The sequence below is a fragment of the Formica exsecta genome, unplaced genomic scaffold (genome assembly GCF_003651465.1).
Source record: "Formica exsecta isolate Colony F162 unplaced genomic scaffold, ASM365146v1 scaffold80, whole genome shotgun sequence".
NCBI classification, from domain to species: domain Eukaryota; kingdom Metazoa; phylum Arthropoda; class Insecta; order Hymenoptera; family Formicidae; genus Formica; species Formica exsecta.
In genome coordinates, this window is record NW_021853570.1 from 802,653 (window position 1) to 825,233 (window position 22,581).

The following is a 22,581-nucleotide window of genomic DNA, read 5'->3' on the forward strand; positions in this document are numbered from 1 at the left end:
GAAATTACACTTGTCTGACTTCATTCCGAACACAATAGCAACGGAGACAGTAATGGCATACGAGTTGATAGGTAATGTTTAAAAATCCGTTATTGAAGTAGCCATTTGCGCATGACAACCGTCAAGATTTAATGTACCGGAGATTGAATTACAAATAGGTTTAATATAGGGATAGAAGAGCTACACAATTTCGTGTATGTGTGTATGTGTGTGTGTGTGTGTGTGTGTGTGTGTGTGTAATAATATTTTTCATTTGAATTTTCAGTGAAAATATGTCACATTTTTAGCATATTAGCATTGCGAAAAAAATTGTACATGCTATAATCTGTTGACTACTTGTCGTCACTATCTCGAAAAAAATTTTCGTTTAAATTATACGTATGTATAAATACATATGTGTGACACAAGAATATATATAAGAGAATTATACAAATTTCGATCTATACGTGAAATTTGTGTATTATATAATGACAATTAGTAGAGAGAGTTGTAAATAAAGCGCAATATGGCGGAAAATGTGGCAAGTGCTGAGGACTCTCAAATATTAGCGGTGACTATAAATTTCAAACTTGTAATGTAATTCAAACGATATACATATATAAGTTACTCCGACACGAATGATGTATTATTGGACATCACGCGCTATATAATTTATTACCCGTTTCTTGTTATTCGCCGCGTTTGCGAAAGGTAATATCTGCGTTTGGATCATAATACATGGTATTAAATCGATCGAGAAAATGATCGTCGAGTGTAATCGAGAATACGACCCTGGTGTTTGTCGGGGTGTATCGTTTTTTTAAGTTGAGGGCAATATCCGACTCGTTGGCTCGCCACGGAAAACTTTTCACGTGGAATGTGCCTGCGACTAAATGCCTATAGCTGGATTTATTCGCAACTCTTGGTCGCATAAAACAGACGGCACAGTGGGAGAAATACGTATATATTCTACTTACTCTACGATGGTACAAATGTTTTTCACGGTACCACGCTGCACTTCCTTGGCACAATACACTCTTGAATTCCCCTTTATCTCTCGTTTCTTGTTATTTCGACTAAAGAGGATATTTAAGTTACTTCGTTAAAAACTTTCGAATTACCCGACTGCAAATGTTTTCTGCGCAATATATAGGAAATGTTACTGAAATACTTGAGTGAACTTGAGAGTTTCATTACGTTGAAGTGTGAGAAAAAGAGCAAAGTAAACATTCATATCCGCGCGAAGATAAATAAATTTTGTTGTAGATGTGGAAACTAACATTCAACAAGTGATTCTTGCTCAACATAATGCATTTACGAGATACATGTATATATGTTTAGCTTTTTATATATAAATATGAAAGAAATATAATTATTTCATATATCAATATTCGTAATTAAATTTATTTATTAATTGTAATTAATTATTTTTAAATACTGATAGAAACTTTTTTTTTAATCTTTATAAATGAAATTTGCTTTTTATTCGAACGATCTAATGACATCAGGGTATTAAGAAATATAATTAAATAAAAGATTATTAAGTTGTAATCCAATAAAGAAAATTCAATTTCTGGTACAAAAAATTTCAATTAATTTGAATAATAAATGCATTTGTCAATTTCTTTTAAGCTAATATTTTATTGTGTCGACTGGAAATTATTTTGAATAACAGTATACTTTTGACACAATTCTTTTCTCTTACATTATTTTAAGAAAGATATATCTCGATCAATGTTTATAAAATAAATTGGATACAGATAGATAAAGATTTGTTTTCTAATGTCAATAAAATTCTAAGGCAGGAAACTAGCGTTTAAATAATATACATGACAGATATCCTTATTCATCAGACTCAGCCGATATCGCCTCATGCGTTTTAATTAAAACTTTCCAGCTTGAAAAGAAACTTTGATCGATAGAAAAAAGCGGATTACTTAATTCTGTAGAAAAACGAATATAAAGGAGACTGGTCCGACAGGACGAATATCTCTCTTCTTTCGTTTACTCCTGGATAAGCACGCTTTTCCTGTTAACTATGCTTCCTCTTTCCGTGTCTCTTCCGTTACCCATCTGAAAGTTACGCTGACAGGATCCACAGCCGGAATATTCGAATCAGTCTACGAACAAAGGGAACGAAAAATTCGCGAGAAGTTCTCTCAGTGGTGGCGCATTATGCCACGCTATGGTATGATGTTCCGAAGTCGAATTTATCCGCGGGTTAAAACGTAAAATCGGCCACCGCCGCAGGCTCGAAACTGGCTCGAAATCGTATTACTCGATGAATATGCAGTGCGATTTTGCGGTCGAAAGTTTTCAGCCGGGTTGTAACTCGCCGTGCTGTTTCTGCTTCCGCTCGTCGTACCGTTGCCGGTCCTAAAACCAGCGGGCCGGGATTCTCTCGCAGAGAGACGTATTCTAATTAGAACAAAAAGCGGAATATATCACGCGACTGTTCCTAAATCACATCCGTACCCGAAATCCCGTTCGGCTCCTTAATTGGTTCCTTCGCCATCTCGCTACCGGGCAAGAAATCATTTAGGATCCGGAAATTAATTAAGAATCACGTAGCGAGGCGGTGATTAACTTATATTAATTGTACGACCGAACTCGCGTGGATTAGTCAGCTCTTCGCGAGAAAAGAACGCTAGCGTTTAATTCATCTTTTGAGGTTCGAGAATGTGAGACGAGACCGAGCTAACGGATGGATTTTCGATATTCGTAACAAGAGCTCGGTCATTACTTATACAAGATATAATCAAACATGTACTTGGGGTACAAAAACTTTTACAAACACATTAAATGTTTTAGCTAACAAGCTAGATGTTCTTTCATTTAGTTTTTTTTTTTTTTTTTTATAAATTTATATTAAAAGTAAAAGCACGGAATGAAAGTATATTTACAATTTATTTTAATAATTTTTTATTAAAAAATAATTTTTGTTGAGCTTCATTTGCGTTTATGATATCAATACTATATAAAGTTAGAATAAATATCAAGATAATTTAAACGTTATGCTATATGTACAATAATAATATAAAAATATTTGTACATTTTTTTTTACTGCTTGTATTTCTTTTTCATATTTTTCGATAACTTTTTATTTATATAGATAAATATTTTGACTTGGTCTAATATTCTAATGACATTATCTAACGTATTTACTTTGATAAATAAGAACGAAATTACTTTTGCTCTGTCTTATTCATACGACCTGTTATTTTTAGAAATTTAATTGGTTAAGCTGAATTAGATTTTAGGATTTGATGCATTCGAATAACGACATGTTCGAAGATAATTTGCTTCCCCGGGACATAATTCGATTTCTCTATCGTGCTAAATGTGCTCTCGTTATCCAATTTCCCGATCGAGCTATCGCTTCGAATTACTATCTAATTCGTAACTAATAAAATCTATCATCATCCGCCAGTGAAAAGAAATTAATTTAAAATTTTAAATAAAGCATTTGTGAAAGATTAAGACAATTAAATTTTCTCTGAATATTATTTACAAGATTGTTTATGCTTTTTTATCTTTTAGATATTTATGTTGTTTGAAAAAAGTATATTGATTCCATTGATAAACTTATGAATCGCAATCGACAGAAAATTCAGCGACGTGTTCGGGTTTTTAGAAAAATGCATCAATGATGAAAAGTTTTTACTGCGAAATGTGCAACTTTACCACACCCGTTTTATCGAGGCGTGACCAGCCCGAAATTATCGAGAAAACTGGAATTTTCCGGTCGGCCATGAGACGTCGTAAAGATATAACACAGTACCAAGGTAGAAGCTGAATAGCTTGTTCAAGGATTTCTGCTTGGCAGTATGCAGCTGCAGCTCCTGTCATAACCTACCTACCTACCTATCTACCTATCTACCTATCTGCCTTCCCCACCTTCTCCTCTCCTTGTCGTTTCGTTCAACTCTGTGTCTCTCAACGTTGCCTCGAGGCTACGAGATGGTCGGTTTAAATAAGGAGACCGAGAACACCGAGTCACGGCAAGCAACATTTGACTTTTTATATAACCGAGGGGATAATAATGTTCTATAATTAGGATCGCGGCCGATCTCTTTTTTTTTCCGATTTTTTGAAAAATTTTAATGCCCTATTTTTCATTCGAGTTTCTGCAGGGCAGTCAATCTCCTCTTCTCCTGACTAATTTGTGAACTTTCGCACGATTTGTTACGCGTCATCCAGTTATCCGGTATATTGTGGTCATCTATTTTTATTGCTCAACATTTAAAAGCGCAATCATTTTATATATTTGTAAAAAACAAAACAAAAAAATTCTCTCTTGTTAAGATGATAAATTATAATTTTTATCTGACTGAAAACATACATGATTTTTGTCAGTCAATAATACAACAACTGTTTTCTGTCTGAAGATAAGAGCAATATTTTATTTTGTTATCCAGAATTCCAATCCAAATCCTGTGAACTTGAAAAAATTCAATTAACTCAAGCTCTTTATTCCTTTTTAAATAATCTTACTTTGTATAAAAACTGTAGCAAAGCGTTTCGGGGAGATTCACATTTACTATTTATCTTCGTATCTAAAGAGAGAGGAAAAAAAAGTACTCGTATATGAAATGAGAGAATATGACTTTGATGCATATCTAAAGCGAAGCATCTGAACGATGTAGATCGAAGTTGGGAAATGTAGCTTTCTTGCTACAGGAGCAAATCATTATTCATCAATGCATCTCAATCTAAAGAATAATACGGTATATTACTTCTTCTTTCGCAATTTATGTGCGATTATAATGCCACGCATCAATGCGAAACGAAAAAAAGAAGTACCAGGCACGTTGTCATTATTATCACGAGTGCGTCATCATCGGATTAAAATTCAACCGCCGCTCGCGCGCGGGCGGTGGATATTCATTTATTCTCATCTCTCGCGCCGAGATCGCGACAATTCAACAAGATTTAACGTCGCGTTATATTATATTTAATTCTATTGCGTGCAGCTTACGCGATATAAATTATACCTTAAAGTCGACTTTAACGTTAAACTTTCGGCTTTACATTTTTCGCGCGGAGATTCGGCCTCTAAATCTGCTCTCGAACGAAGCGGTAACTCGTAAAATTAATGCGATTTCGGGAGGAATTATTAAAACCGAGATCCTTTTTCGCGTCAAAGCGCGAAAAGAGAACAACAGCTATTCCGGATCAATTCGATGGCCCTCTCCCTTGTTGAAAGCACGGGGAAAGGATTAAGGTCCGTTTAAATCGCCACTATTTTCATATAAGGGTATTAATCTCTGGCTGACCTCTAATCGGATTTTCCTGTACAAATTCGCGGTGTACGCGAACGCGAAGTCGACCGAGATGGTAATGTTTGCTCGATCTTGCCTGTTTCAGAGATTGCAGTGGTCCAGCAGCGAGGCGCACCGTCAGCTTTGCTACCTGAAGGGCCGCAGCGACGACGAGTGCCAGAACTACGTGCGAGTATTCGGCAGGCAGGGCCCTGATCGCTTCCTCGTTTGCGGCACGAATGCCTACAAGCCGCTCTGCAGACAGTTCACGATCAAGGTAAGCCCCAGATAAGTCCCAGAGCATACAAGATATCTCTTAATCACGTGTCCACACTTCGAAAGGTGAATCTAGAATCTAGAGCATAAAACAAAAAGAAAAAAGAAACATCGCATATGATATTATCTATTAGATAATTAAATGTCATCAGATATATTATCTATTATTTATTAATTATTAGAACTATTTTTTATTTTTTTGCGTTACAGTATTATACTTTTTTTTTATTCAGATTTTTTGATAGCCATTATTTATGCAAATATATTGATTATGGTGTTATTGAAAATTAAACAAGCTTAAAACACACAGAAACAGAAAAAAATGTTACTAATTTTTTAACTTTTGAATTCGTATTTTGCTCGTAAATAATGTTTTGCGAAAAAAATTTTATTTTATATAATTTTATGTACGTTTACTCTTTTTCCAATTGTACTATCAATAAAAGATGGCAGGATATTTTAATATTATATAATATACTTAACTATATTAATATGTGAATGTAACTTTATATAGATAAATTTCCATATAAAATGGTCAAACTTAAACTCTGTATTTTTATTCAGAAACTTATATATAAAACTTATGATTGTGAGAGTTTATATTTATAGATAACATTGATATAATTCGCATTCCGACAAAAATAAAAGATTATATTACAGTACACACTCAGTCAGTATCCCATAGTGAGACGACGTGATTCCGCTCGAGTGGTCGCGCCTCGGGCGCAAGTCACCCCGCGATCGTTGGCCGCAGATCGCGGGCCCCGTAGTGACATCACAAAAAATCACGGCGCCGCTTTCCGGCCGGATATCTTTCAATTACCCGTTAATATGATAGGCGGCGGCGGGCGTAGTTGCAAGTCACCGCCGCGTCGTTGCCGACAACGTGCGCGCACACACAATCGCACACATCGAACCAAGTGTACATAGTCGATCGAATGTACACCCGATGGTGTGCATGTATGTGTATGTGTTTTATGTGTGTGCGTATGTGATTAATCGACGTCAACCGCAGACCACGGCGCGAACCTTGTCGAGGGAATCGTCGGCGATTCGTTGACACGTCGATTCGCGGTTTACGCGCGCCGAAATACCCGCTGCGAAACGAAATTTATGCCTCGAACGCACGCGAAGATCGCCGGCCGGATGTTGGCGGATGTGTTTGCGTTGCGAGAGTAAACGTGGTTACAATATTACTGGAGCACGTCGTAGCCTAATCGCGCGTCCTGGTAGACGGCCAAGTCCGGGCTCTGCGCGGAGTGTTTTCCGATCATGATATCATAGGGTTGCGTACAAAGTGAAATCTACACACGTGATCTTGGCAGTCGTGAGTGTCGACTTAATTTTATAGCGACCGCGTAGACCGGCTGAGAAAACTAACAGCTTTCGGGAGGAAAGTGAAACTGGTTTCGTATCCTTGTTTTATACCGCGGTTGCGAACGGTTGGAAAATAATAGAAAATAAAGAGAAAAAAAACCAAAAAGAGATTAACGATACATGCATGTTAGAATTTTATAAATAAACGCGTATAACTATTTCGATTGCGAGATACACGAAGGATCCGATATTGCGTACTGTAATTTGCGAAAAGCGAACGCGGCGAAAGTATTTCGTCTCTCGTGGATAAGGCCGGCTGTCCTTTCCCATGGTCGGAAAATGGAAAACGTCTTTCGCGAACGCGAAAGTCATCACACCACACCACCGACGAAACATCTGTCGCTCGCTATTCTCATTCGGAAGTTAGTAATTAAGCGGAGCCGGATTCCAGGCATCGCGCAAAATAAATTGCCCATTGTCAAGTTCTACCTCTTGACTTGGCTCGGCATAAATTTTCCGCAACTTGCTTTCCGGTTGATGAATTTTTATGAAACGGAAACGTAACATTTGCTTCTTCTATGAATTAAATGATAAATGTGTTTTTAATTTTGATAATTTGAGGTATCATCAAAATCTAAAGTCCAAAACGAAGTCTAAAACCTTAATGCAAGAGAGCAAAGATGTTAAAGTTAAATATAATTGATTTTTAGCTCTTTAATCAATAATAAGTGGGAGATATATTACTTTTGCGCGTTTCAATAGTTATATTTAATTAATTAATCGAGGTAATTAATTGACGTAGATTAAATTTATTGGGTTTAATTAATTGAGCTCTATTTAATTATGTTCAGCCATTTCTGCATCTGTCAATGATTTTTCCCAATACGGCTACGTGAACTGTGACTCATTTTTCGAGGCGCAGCGATCGATAAACGGTCTCGCACCACGACAAACCCCGTCGTAGTTTGTTCGACGCGCTCACCGATATCGTTTCCTCGTTAACGGAAAAAGAAATGCAATAAACCCTCGAGAATTCCGACGCCTGTGCTACCCCCTCTACGGATATTAATTGCCGCTCGTGACGAACGTTTGATTGTCCACGAATCGAATCCCCGATGATGAACGTTTCAGCGATCATCGCGACTTTGATTAAACGAGCAACGGTGAATTTATCTGCGTAACACAACACTGACAATCTCCCAAGATACGAGACGGCAAAAATTAGTTTTTCCCAGCGGTATCATTTCCGTTGAACCGCGCGAGGACTGTCATTTCTTCTAATTGCTGCATCTACCTCCGCTGATCATTACATCGGTCGCTACCGATTACTGACCACAAATCGGCTGGTTCGTTCGATTTCTCTCTCCTATTATTATTCCCGCGAAAAAATGATCCGACAAAAATGTTAATAAACACGTACGTGAAATGAGCACGTAACGATGATAGCGTTTGATAGAACGTTGAAGATATTAACACCGAAAGGCTGTCGACATTAATATCCCGCGGCAATAATGATTAACCCGACTGGAATTCAATATGGATGAGTATCTGTCATATTCTGTTATCCTGCAATTATCTATTTATCGCCATCTATATCTTGTTTCGCGTTAAAGATTCGAGAAGAATAAATATCGGCCGAAGCTCGCTCGTCGATCTTATCAAACCTGTTATCGTCGCGTCGTTAAATCTCACAATGGCGGGCATTTAAATTAGATCACCTGGGCGCGCACGCCGTTGTATCTAATTTATAGTAAACGTTGGACAATCGCCATAAAAGCGCGTGTATTCGCGCTAAATGCGCGACAGTCGCTGAATGTTCAATTTGTTATGCGTGACTTGCTTGACATTAAGTACACGAGCGGAAGCGTAGTGCCAAGAGGCAGAGGCAAACAGACATGTAGCTAATGTGTAATGGCATAATTTGCCAAGGGGCTTAATCGCATCATTGTTACTTGGCCGTTCATCGGAGTGGAATAAGCTGATCGCGTCTCAAACATCCTGAGCGCAGCGACTCAGCTCCCCGGCGCTCGGCCGCGCGGAGAACCAAATTGCATTATGTCGTAAAATTATTAGCAGCCGGCGATAATTATTAGCTGCGCGAATAACGGAGTTCATTCTTGGAAACGAGTATAGAAAAAAGCAACAATGTCGTCGACGCGGTAGCGTCGCGACGTCAAATACATGAAAAACGAATAGTTACGAAATGAAAAATAAGAGGAAAAGAATATCTGACATGAAATTATTTACGAAACGTTGAATATATATATTTTACATAACTATATAATAACGGCGGCTCTTTATCGAAGCGCATAGCTCTCGCGATTAATCCATTTAAATAAAATTATGTTGAAATGAGATATATCTAATGAGGTATAATCTCTCAATTATAAAATAAATTACAAATTATATATTATATTAAAAAATTATACAACCTAACCCTCCCAATGGGTACACCTTGACGTTGGTGGGAGGGCTTAGTACCCGGAAGGTTTATCCTGAAGGAGAAGCTAAGTACCCAAACGGTTTTTGTAACGATTTTTTAAAGCTTGCAAGATTTGTTTTTTTAATATTCGTTTTCGCTCCATAAAGTATCAAAAAATATTGATCTGCTTATTCTTGACCGCGTAATTCGCTTAAAGTCGCACGTTAGAAAATAAATCGAGCATCAAATTTCCGAAGGCAAACGCTCTTTCGCGTCTTAATTAGTTTAAATTTTTGGAATGCCATGCAAAGAGAATGTCACGCTGTTTTCATCATACCGTAAATGGTATTTTGTTTTAATTATTTCGGGAGTGCCGTGTAAAGCGTCGCGCGTCGATCTTCAGTGTGCCACAGACGATTGTCATTAACATTTCCGCGAGTGAGCGCAGTGCGCAAGTGCCTAACAAATTCTGAGGAATAACCTGAGAGGCGAAAGAAATCTAAGAAGCATCAGATTACAACGGAGCAGTATTAAGGTAAATTATTTTATACTTGCATAATATTTTTTATTAATCACGAGTTTATTTTCGTTTATTTGGATAATCTAAAAAATTAGAGAAAAAAGCTTTTAAATATATTTTACATTTGATTCAAGTAATAATAATTTTTAAAAAATATTCTTTTAAACTTTGCTATACATATATAATTTGAGTTTTATATTTGCATATATATTTCTGTGTAATTACAATTTTCTGTGGTATAAAATTATTTAATTTATTGAAATGTATATTTGCATTGCAAAAAAATATGCAAGATGACATATTTGTTACATTTACTCTCATCAGTGAATACGCCATATTCGCATATGAACGGCGTTTCAAAAAAAGAAAGAGAGAGAAAATATTCATAATTAATTACTCATACACTAATTTTCTTCTCTACTTCTTCCTGTCTATATCCCAAAAATCTTTATAGCGGTACACACGTGCAGTAATATTTAATAGTGTAGAGAAGTATGAAGTTTTGAAGGAATAAACTAGACTTCATATAAAACGAGCATTTTGGACGTAATGACCAGATGTTATCATTATCTTCTTTTATAAAGAATAGAAAAGCGGCTCACGTATTCATGGGATCTCAAAAGAGAGAAAATATTCATAATCGTAATGCGCTATGAATTTTTAAACAGATGCGCGAAAAGAGTACCCGTTTGGATTTGTGACGATTGATAATAAAAAGACGCGGATTATAACATTATATAAGTATTACATATTAGAAAGAAACATACATTTAAAATATTCATTTTTAAAATTCTATATCAATTTTTATTATATTTTTAAAGTTATTGTTTATTGAAAAAGATACATAAATCAATTTACATTTTTATTAAAATTTACACCTTTGTCAACTAATTTAATTTGATCAAACAATACAAATTGAGCCAGTTTATATAAACTTTAATGAAATATATTTATTTTGTTGATAAATCTTTTGTATCAAAATGGGTTTATCTTTCATAGAATTAAAAAGTAATCCTTTCAAAGAAAGAAAAAGCGATGGAAAAAAAATTAACATCGATCCTAAAAAATTTTGCATCCGCAATTTTATTCACATAATTTTCAAAATGATATATATACTATATATATATATATATATATCAAGCAAAAAAGAATGTAAGATCAATAATAGTATATTTGTAAACTCGTATTCAAGTTCGAGATAATTCTGACCACTTTCTGTAATGTAAAGATAAATATAATGCATAAGTATAGCACAATAAAACACATTAAAATATTTACCCAAACTTTCTCAGTTATCTTTTCATGTTGAATTTATATTTGAAGTTACATTTACATTATTGGGAAATATTCTCTCTGCACACACACATATTATATATTATATAATATTTTTTTAGATATGTGAGGCTTTATTTTCCGAGTTATAAAATTAGTAAAAAATGCTTGATTGGCTCAATAAATATTCGCTTTATTGACAACAAAACATATTCTCCCATCCGTTATAAATAAAAAATAATCAAGTTTGAAAAAAAATGTCTATGTTGATATAAAAAATATCTGATGTTTTACGCCCTTCTAGATTTACCATTTGAAATATTGACATCCAATTAAAAATCTCTGTACTTTTCGATGCCGATACTTTTCAACCTGTCGGCGCATCGTATCGAAAAAGAAAGGAGGAAATACGAAACCCGTGTAACGTATCATATAAAATCAAGTGCGAACGAGTTGGTTAATGCGTAAAAGAACGAACGATTGACTCTTTCGACAGATAATTTTCTATTCGAAAATGTGTACCGGAACTTAATCGCGCAATCGGTAAACCACATTTAACTCTTCGTGTTTGTATAATATGTACGAGAATGAGATGCCGCAGGGTTACCGCAATGGCATCGTTATATCCGTAACGGTATTGCTAACATTTCCTGAAAGTTTCATGCAATTCCGGCGCACGGCTTTCAAATTACATAACGCGTTCATCGCGCATACGTGTCAGGGCCCAAACCTTTATACCGAGTTACAAAACACCGTAAAGTGGCTGTAACTAATGAATGTATTTCGTGAAATACTTCATTTCACAAACACGGTTGAACTCGATGGTCATTGTGAGATGTATGATTAAGTAACAATCTAGAATATTAATCTTTGTGTATAGTTTGTAAGAGATTATAGCGTGTACTGTGAGAATGTAAAAAGAGGTGTTTTAAAAATTAGTAGTTGCTAACTTCAAAAGCACAAGTTTTGTTTTCATTTATTTTTAGCATAAAACTATGCTGTAATTGAAGGATTTAGTGTAAAAGATACAATGATTTAAGGAGATTTTTGAAAAATTGAAGAATTTGAGAAAATTGATTTAGATTGAATTTTCTCAACTTTTTAAATTTTTAAAAGAAAGAATTATTATAAGGTTATTATTAGTCACTTTGTTATACGTACACTTTTGCACAAAAAAATATTCGCAATTTATGAAAAGAATATATATCTATATTTTGAGAGGTCGAAAAAAAATAATAACATAGCTGGAAAATTATTAAAAGGAAAAAGAGATATTGTAAAACGGGAAAACTCGCTACTTTAATAATTTTCTCCCTTGTTCTCAAGTATCTCACAATTATTCGCTCTGGCAGTGATTTATAGTCTTTAAGCTTCTTTTTGTTCTAACATTATTTCCGTCGTTCCCTGCACATCTTTGATTCATTAATAGTTTGAATTTGCTTTTTATCAAAGTACATAGTTTTTGTGCCAACATCTCTTCCAATAATTTGCAATAATATTTAAACATGCGAGTAGAAATTTTAAATGCTAGTCATTTTAAAGCAGAACATTTAAAAAATTTTAAATTAAATTCTTTTTTTTTTAAATATTGTTTTTACAATTTTTGCGGTTTGTATCATACTATCGATGCTGGGATTTCCTTCTTAATTTTTTTTTTCTGAAGAGGTTCAAACTTCTAAATTGAACTATTAAAATTTTAGACAGATTTGACCGTTTTTATTAGTTGAATATGTATATAAATAAAGAAAGAGAAAAGAGAGAGAACCGTATTATTTAACATATATTTACTATATAACCAATTAAGATTTGCGGTCAGTTTATTTCCTTTTATTATCTCCGTATCTATTCGACTTGAAAGGGACAAGATATTTTCCGTAGCTGTTAGTATATGTAGTTGGTTACGTAAATGAGATCGAAAAAAAAAATAAATAAATAAACAACGAGTTTTGTGCAGAGACCGATGTACTGTTCTCGGTCGAATGTAAGTAGAGTTACGGATCGAATAAGTTCTTTGTGTAGTACTTTAAAGGCGACATCATACATGTAGAGGGTGCAAGGCAAGACGTCGCGGCGCCTGGCGTCTTAATAATGGCACATCGGTCGTGGGGAAACGCGTCGTCATGGCCGCCAACGACGACCAACGGGCGGGTAGTGGACAGAGGGCAAAAGGAAAAAAGGAAAGAGGCACGAGAGCGTGATTTATCTGCTCGTATATCTTTTTTCTTTCTTTCTCTCTCTCTCTCTCTTTCTTCCGGATAGGCTTTCCGGATAGGCTATCCGGAAATACAGATCTTAAACAGATGACGGGATTGCTCTGCTGCCTGTGCAGCAGCAGGTACACGTGGATCCAGTAACTGACAGAAGCAACCGAGATAAGGACATATTTGTGTACATGGTTGCGTTTATCTACGCTTAAATTGCGAAATTATGGTATTATAAAATATAAATTAAATTATATAAATTATTTTATAATGAATAATTTATATAATTTAGTTTAAATTAAAGAAATTATAAATTATTTTATTATTAATAATTTGTGATGAAGAAAATAATCAAGAGCGTTATCTCGCGTCTCAAGATGCTAATTATATAATTTTTTTTTGAAAATTGCGATCTCCTATACCTGTTTTTGATCATTATGATTATCTGATTATTAGATCAAGATAATGAGCGATCTTTGAAGGAGAGAAATAAAAAATTCAGAATTAAATCGTCTAACGTTAAATATAAAGATTATGGAAATTTGTAGAATCGAAAACGAGATTTGAATGTTGTCGAGACCTTTTGGAGTAATCAGTCGGTGGAACTAAGTTTTCGAGAAGATGTATCGACGAGTCTTCTCGGAAGTAACTCGCGTCCTCCTTAGGACATCGCGATACCTTATCATTCAGCATCCGGATCGAGGAGGAATTTATTTACCCCGTCTCTCGTAATTTCTCTCCGATCCATGATGGAAAAGTGATGTGGGGAAGAAAACTCTTACCTCTCTCTCTCTCTCTCTCTCACGCGAGATCTAATTCCCGCGTCCACGAAAGCCGGCAATTTTACTTTCGTATTATGCGCCATTAAAAACTCATCCGCTGCAACCGCGTGCACGCGGTGGCGAATAAATCATACGCAAAGTAGGTCTGCTTTTCACCGGAAGTTTTCAGTAAACACGCAAGACTTGCGTCACGAAAGAATCTGTGGGTGAAAAAAATGAAGTCGATTAAACTTCCCCGAAATAAATTTCACCGCAAATTCGACGATGCAAGATTGCGCTGTTTACTATTGCAACGATCAATACGATGCGAGATACGCAGAAAAAAATAGCGTAGAAGTGGAGGATTTTGCTGTTCTGCTGAATTTTTTGTCACTATTGCGAGAATCGCTATACGAAATGCTCTCTTTTTTACTTTATCATTTTTTTACAGTTATTGAAGCGTTTAATTCGCATGCAACGGGAATAAATAGTAATGGAATGGAATCACAATACGCTTTTAAATTTATAGACACATATAATCAAGATTTTAAAGATTTAAATTGTGTGTGTGTATAAGTGATATTGTAGAAAGATTGAGAAATTAAATTATCGGCACATATACATTTCAACGATCAAATATTTTGAAACTTTTTAAAGTATTACACAAGCGTTTGTAGGTTACATTAAAATATATGACACTTTTTAAAAATAATATTATGTAATCTACAATAATTTTAAATATGCTTTTGAAATATAATTTGATACTGCGGGAAATAACATCGTATATTACAAATTGAGCTGTAAATTATGCGCGCTCTGATTAATAGATTAAATATTGTGTACAAGTTCAATCGTAATTAATTTTCTTTATGTTAACCAAAAATTAATCTTTTTATAATAATTATAACCGGTCGCTGCAATCGACAATGGAGTTAATATAACAATGATATAAAATATAATTTTTTTCATGATTAGTTTTGTAGCTAATTATCTTGGTCTGTATTTAATCGTGGTTAAATAAAATACTTGGGACATTATTGAATATTAAAAATAATTTTTTATAAACGTATATACAAATTTTATAAAGTTTGTAAATACGAATAACCATAAAAATTGGAAAAATTAATTACTCACGTGTATGGTTAGTTTTTTATACAGCAAAACAATGAAATTTAGCACAAAATGTATATTGTAAATAATATGTCGATCGATTGGATTACATGTGTATGTGCCTGAGAACTGTAATTTTAACGTTTAAATATATAAACGATGGGATGATAAAAAAAAAAAATAAAAGTAAAAACACCTTTTATATTCTTTAGTGTCAGTTATCGTGAATTATATTTTTATTATTTTATTATTTATTATTGTATTTTTAAATTGTATTATTGGTGTCTTGCAAATGGCAAAAATTGCTATTAAAAAAAACTTCATTCTGAAATAGTAGAAGTTTGTAACATGAAAGTTTGCCCTATAACAATAATTATATGTTATAAAAAAATTTTGTTGCCTTAATGAAAGATTGATCGATACAATAAAACTTTTTCTCACGTGTGCGCGTGTTATAATATTTTTTCATTTTTATACAGCAAGCTCGTATTTATTCGCAACAACATGAATCTTTGATGCAATGAGGCAATTCAATTGACGCATTCTGTACACACGATGCAGAACTCAATTTTTACTTGCAACGCGCTCGCTGCGATTTCAACGCAAACTCGAACAAAGTTAATATCCCCTTGCCATAATCAAATACATTTCCAATTCTAGCTGGCTCATTTCGCGGCATTCTATTTTAGAGCAGTGAGATTAGATCGTAAAGTCGTAATGTAATGAGAGATGGATCAAGAGTTTATTGATACTTTCCGTCAGCCAATTCAATTCCCTAGCGTATCTTCGAGAAACATTTTAAGAAAAGTTCAGTAAATGCTTTAAATATAAATGCACAAATTTCTAGTCTTTCTTTCTTTCCCAAAAAATTATTTGTAAATAGTATGCAATAAAAGTAAAGTGTTTTAATAAAATTTTAACAAATATCACATTTTATGACTTTTTTTAAATTAATAGGATTTGTTATTTTATATTGTCATAAATTATATATTAAAAAAAATATATATATAATGTGTGTATGTGTTATAATATTGGAAAAGCCATTTACTTCTTGCAAAACAATTATTAATTGATTTTGGTAACATATTTTGCTAGCGTAAGTGTGTAAAATTTGTTTATTACGTAAGCACTCAAATTGAACATCGTACGAAATTTCTTAAATGTCAAAATCCACTTTAGAAATAGTCGAACTGATATCCTTCGGCGAAATTTTCGGGCTAGTGATAAAGTAGTGGGCGGAACGAATCATCGCATTTCCCGTCTAATTCTCACGTCCAGCCACGGAAAATTCAACCCATGACTTTTATTCGAGTCACGTGGTCTGATATGGCTTCGGAATGTAAGAGTCGCTCCTTTTGGTCCATCTTCCTCTCCCAACGAGTCGCTCCTTCCGCCTCGTTTTCGATCCTCACGGTCTCACCTTCTCTCTCTCTCTCCCTCTCTCTCTTTTCTTATCGTAGAACTCTCTCTTTCGGTACGCCTTTAATACTCTATTCCCAAAGCATCCATTTCCGTGGCAGTCCTTTAGAATTTCTTTCGTTTCCCGCGCTATGTTCTCGCTACCGCTTGTCTTTGTGTTCTGCCGGAATTCATTCGTCCCACGCCATCTTAGACGAGACACGGCAATTTAGTCTTCCTTTTTTCTCTTTTTCCTTATTTTTGAATATACTGTTTTTGTATCACGTGCCAGCCAGATTCTTTTCCCTTCGATATCTTTTAAAAATATATACATGACACGCAGTATCAAATTTTTCTAATAAATGATAACAAAAATAATTTCTTTGCAGTCGCGTGCTTGAATATAAAAATGAGACAGGACATCTTATATTATGTTATATTATTAGTTTTTTTGTATGTAATTATTACATAATTTCACAATTTTTCAAAAAAATATAACGGTTTAAATTTATTGAAGATTTTATAATAATATTCTACTCTTATTTAGAATCCAACATTCTAAAAAGATTATGTACAAAATGTTTTCGAACATTCCGGATTGTATATCTTCAGAATTTACCATTTTTATAATAATTATAAGATTTAACGATCTTTTTTCTGCAAATTTTATTTTCTTATTCGACTGACCCACTTTCACTTCAGCTTCCTTCAATGCTCATGCGGGAACAATACTCTGAAATTTAACATGCACTTGCTAAATTATCCGCACGTTGATGCGGCACTTACATCCTACATTTCCTTGCATCCTCGCGCTCCTTTTTCATCTTCTCCCGTATCTCCTCATTTTCCGCGTTCTCCATGGTGTCGTTGGTGCAAGTATGCAGCGATGTATATTCGTGCGAAAAATCGGGCAAGTACTGCTACTATCACATGTTATCCCCGTTTCGTTCCCGCCGTTGTGCACGTACGCTACGATAAGCTCGCTTCCTAGTCATCAAGAACCGCGACGTCGCATGTATTTTTATGACGGCGATGCTCCATGGATAAGCTCAGCTAACGAAAGTGTCCAACGAGACATTTTTCGCTTTTCGATACTCGGAAATAAAATCGTCCTTTCGGAATTTTATATTATGATATTGCGAATATTTTATTAGGTGCTCATTTAGTAAACACATCCGCAATATATATTGAATTGTGCAGATATTTTATTTAAGTTAATTTTGTTAAGTTTAATTATTTTATCAGAAAAATTGAATCTTTTATAAGTGAATATAAATAAATTTTTTCTTCTATTATCGTATCATATTTCTCGTTAGAAAATTAAACACCTATTACGGATCAAATATCAAATGTTATTCTTAAATGATTAACTTGTTTAATAATTGATTTTAAATGGATTTTAACTTTTATCTTTAAATTTTATATGAGAAGATCGCAAAAAAGAATTATTGTATATTAACAACTAAAATGAAAACTGACGTGTAACCCAAAAATTTTCTAGGACAAGATCAACTTTGGAAATTTATACAGAAAACTTATTATGTGATATGATTTTTTTGGGTATTATTATAATATAACACTTTTTTCTGGCATTAGATATATATGTCAATTTTTATGATAATTTTTAATGACAATGTTTTTAATCAATGAAATCACGATAAGATCCATCACTTTCTAAACAAATCAAGCATAACGTATTAAAAAAGATTGTATAGATTAATATTGAAACAAACAAGCATAGTTTATATATAGATCTGTCACAAGCTTGAAATATACGTGAAAATATACATTGAAAACAAAGTAACTTTTTTGCGAAGTATATTCATGTCGAAAACTCATGCTATCACGTATCCAATTTCACGTTCCACAATTCAAATTTCAACCAACCACTTTTGAATTTTTTATGTTTTCTGAAGGTTTCAGATTCTCTCTTTCTACAAATAGTGAGTTTTTCAAAAAATACAGCACTATTAAGCTTCCATCGCACAAGTTCTCACAGATGGAATATGCTTTTTTTTGGTACATGTCCACGGTATATATCGGATGTGATGATAATAGAAAAAATATTAATACAACCAATTTATTTAGAGTCGAATGTTTTAATAATAATTCAGTAAATTTAATATATTTAAGAATTATATATATATTATTATTCATAATTTATATATAAAAATAAAGGAACACGTATATTTCTATTTTTATATGTATATATGTGATATATTAAAAATTATTCTTAATGTGAATTAATTTTTTTATTTTTATATTAAACATATTTATATTAGATAGATATTATAACAAAGATATTATATACTGTTTTAATCAAAGTTTGATATGAAAACTGCATTCTTATTCTAAATTTTGAGCAAACAAACTTGGAATATAATGTCCCGGTTTAGTACTCATTTCCCTTCCGAGCAGATTTGTATATAACGATTTTATTGTTTTTATAAATAGTTTTTAGGTTTTCATAAACGGAAAATTACACGCAAGTATATATTATGACTCGAAATTGCATACAAAGATTAATGTGATACAACAAAATAGACGTTATCGATAAATATCATCATGAGATTTTGATGTCCTGCAATTTCGGTCGACCGTAACAATAAATCTTATCGAATAATCCCATTTGGACTTAATCGTTTTCCATTTTTCTGATTCGAAACTCGATGCTCAAGCATTTCTGTTGAAGAGTTTTAAAACTGTTTCTTGTTATGCTCTCTTTTCTTACTTTATTCAAGAGCCGCGGTGAATTTCAACCAATATACAATTTGATATAATAATTTTTCCAATACATAAGAGCTAGTGGTACGGTTAAATCTAAAAATATTTCGTACACGCTACCATCAGCAAATAGCCTTTTTTTCACTTTTAGTCCATTAAAAGCTACTTTATATATAAATTTAATAACTGATTTATAAAAACTCTTTATTAATATTTCGAGATGAGAACATTTGTTTCTTGGAGAATGGTTTTTGATGTAAGAAAAAACTTAAAATGTTTAATAAATAAATAATTTTATTTTGTTTTCTTATAGATTACTTATTATTAAGTTTCTGACGTATTTTTTTTTTATCTCCAACAAATAAAAATTAAAAAATATTTTATATAATTATGATGAAACACATTATATAAAAAAAATTCTTCAAACTGATCTTTCTCAAATTGTTGGCGTGTTTTCTAGACTATTTTTTTCAGACATTTGCTTTGTCTCTTCACATGTAATATGCTCGCAATAAACTCTCTCTGTGTTTCGCCGTAATCTGTTGACGAAATTATCTATGTACTCTATTGTAGCGTAGTCACGCCCTATAGTTGTTATATCCGTAGTCGGGTTGTCATATGTCGATTTTGATATGCGATATATGCGTACAGCCTGATTAATCCGTCAGACAAACGTAATCGCATCTATGTATATTAATATATGGCAAACGGTGAGAGAGATATCAGCCATAACGTTTAATGAACATTTCCAATTCTTTTCAAATAATATAAGGCTTCTTTATAGATTTATTACCAAATATATATTAGCAGTATGGAAAACGCCTCATTTCTGGGCATAACATCAACTATTCTGTACATAAGCGAACATAATTGATAGGAGATGGCAAATGACAGGTGATTCAAGCTTCGACCAGTAATCATAAACAGATGTTTGTACATTCGGAGTGTAAACCGCAAATCATCATCCTAACTTTATCAGCCTATAACGCTTCGCATTCTCATCGCGGAATATCGCCATTCGTTATACGAACGTGTAATTTATGATGTGTTTAAAATAGTTCTCGCGCCGGTACTTGTTTAATTGATTTATTCCCTCGCTTCGATTCACTGTTATCGACGATTGAGAGAATTCCGTGTCACTAAAGTCAATAGCACGATTGAAAGATCAAGGATCAAAAAAATACTTAATCGTCAAATTGAGAAACAGATATCTTATAAAATAATATGTAAATAATGTTCCGTATTTTTTTTGTATGTACTGTACTTTTATATATATATATATATATATATCTCTGAACGGATGCAACAATAATATTTTTTATTAGAGTGTTTATGTGCTTATTTTCGAGACAACGAGAAAGGGAAGGGGACGACGACGAAAGAAGGATATGAAAAAATAGTTAAATTAGAAAAATACTTTTATATAGATGTGTCTCGAAGTTTCACGCTATTGTTGGAACGCTATCATGTAAACGGACGTAGCGAATTTTTTCGCATGTTTTATCCGATGCGAAACTTTAACCGCCAGCCATATTCGATAACGATAAATCAACGTTCATTTGTGTAGTCGTTAGAAATATCGATCCCATTACCGTCGCGAGCAGCTTTAGCCAAGCAGCACGTTCTCTTTTTCGTCCCTGGACTATTACCCTTTATCGTGCGACGAGATAATTCAAAGCGACTGCTGTAACTCGCCCCGACGAAGTAATTAGTATAACGAGTAAAAGCCGAGAGTCTGTTGGTTCGTGCGACACGATCCGTGCTCTTTTAATAACTACTAATCCGTTAAAAAGCGAAACGAACGAAGAACAAACGAGTTATCTCGCGTAATCGGGACGAGAACCTGCCGCTGATTTATCCAGTCTTTAATATGGATCTTCAGACTTCCGACACGTACTATTCATTCATTAAAAGAATAATCTCGAATGCTTATATATAAGTGATACACTCATATATTTCAATTGCATTCATATCCTTTGATGTTTATACTGCGTTGATTGTCTACTAATTACTGTGTTGATCGCGCACGAATATTACAATATTTTTCGAAGAAAGAGATGTCTGTGTACATTAATTGAAATGACAATAAGTTTACATTTTATATTGTAAAATTTTGTTAATATTACATTTTTGCCGAGTTATATATACGCAAAAAAATCAAAGATCAATCTGTAGATTGAAAGAAATAAAATCTTTTTAATTTTTTTATTTTTATTGGACCAAAGGCTCTTGAAACGAATATGAACATCTCTAAATGAAATTTTTTGCTGCTTATTTAAAAAAGATAAAAGTCATAAAACGTCACTATGAAAGAAATAATTCTTTCATTCTTTCTAGAAAGCCAATTTTGCATAATGCGTGCATGTCCTTGATCGATTCGAATTGTCATGTTAGCGCCTCGAGCATCGTGTATCGAATTCATCGCGTTTCAACGCGAATTGTGACGTGTCATATTTGTTGACAGTCAGCGAATATAATGAGCCATGCCGAATGGTCTTCTGCGACATGCTATAGTTCGGCGAGACCAAGCCGCGCGTCCGTGGGAACTTACCATGGTGGAAATTACGGTCGATTCTCTATATACAGAGTGTCCCAACCTACCGTGACATATCTTTTATCCACACAGAATCTTTGATCAATTTGAAATCAATGTCCTTGATAAAAGCGTTGACAGAATAATAAATTAATCTTTAGATTATAAGCGACTGTAAGTGACGAATTTTTGGGAAAGTAAACTTCTTTGGAATGCATACAGTGATGTTTTATCGTTTTATCAAATTTCAAATGCATCGAGCAATTTCAAACGAGTTGAACAAATTCAGTAATTTAAGCATTTGTTAAATAAATATATACATATTGTTGAAAATCGAAAATTCATAATACTTTTCAACATTTTTTTCTCTTAAGAAAGAACTTCCCGTATTGGTTTTCACATCGGTCCAAGAATCTGTGATCAAAAGAACGTTTGGTGTATTTTTCCCTTGGATATTCTATGATCTATCTCATATCTCAAAACTGTAATTGCATTGCATTTTATACATAAAAGAATCCTTTTTAAAAAGATGATAATTATCTGAATTATATGTATATATATAAAGAACTAGAGATTAAAAAGTTAGACTCAAATTATATTTACAGAGTAAGACGGAATAAAAAATATTTGCTCTTGCAAATTTTAGTTTACTTTATGTATATAAATAAATATAGTTTAAATATATATATTCAATTTTTAAATAAATATTTTTATTAAGTAAATCTTACTTTTAGTAAATATTTAATATGAGAATATTGCATGAATAAAATATTTATATTTTGAAGAAAATGTAAAAATTGAGGTAAA

The 22,581-nt window shown here is 33.4% G+C and overlaps 1 protein-coding gene across 5 annotated transcripts in view; it reads left to right on the plus strand.

The window, feature by feature from the left end:
- The window catches only part of LOC115244245 (semaphorin-1A-like), a 210,755-nt gene that overhangs the window by 152,471 nt on the left and 35,703 nt on the right, over positions 1-22,581 (plus strand). For all 5 annotated transcript variants that reach the window (XM_029821756.1, XM_029821755.1, XM_029821758.1 and 2 more), the window contains one exon: positions 5,347-5,517. In XM_029821756.1, the coding sequence (XP_029677616.1) occupies positions 5,347-5,517 (171 nt within the window). The remainder of the gene's footprint in view (positions 1-5,346; positions 5,518-22,581) is intronic.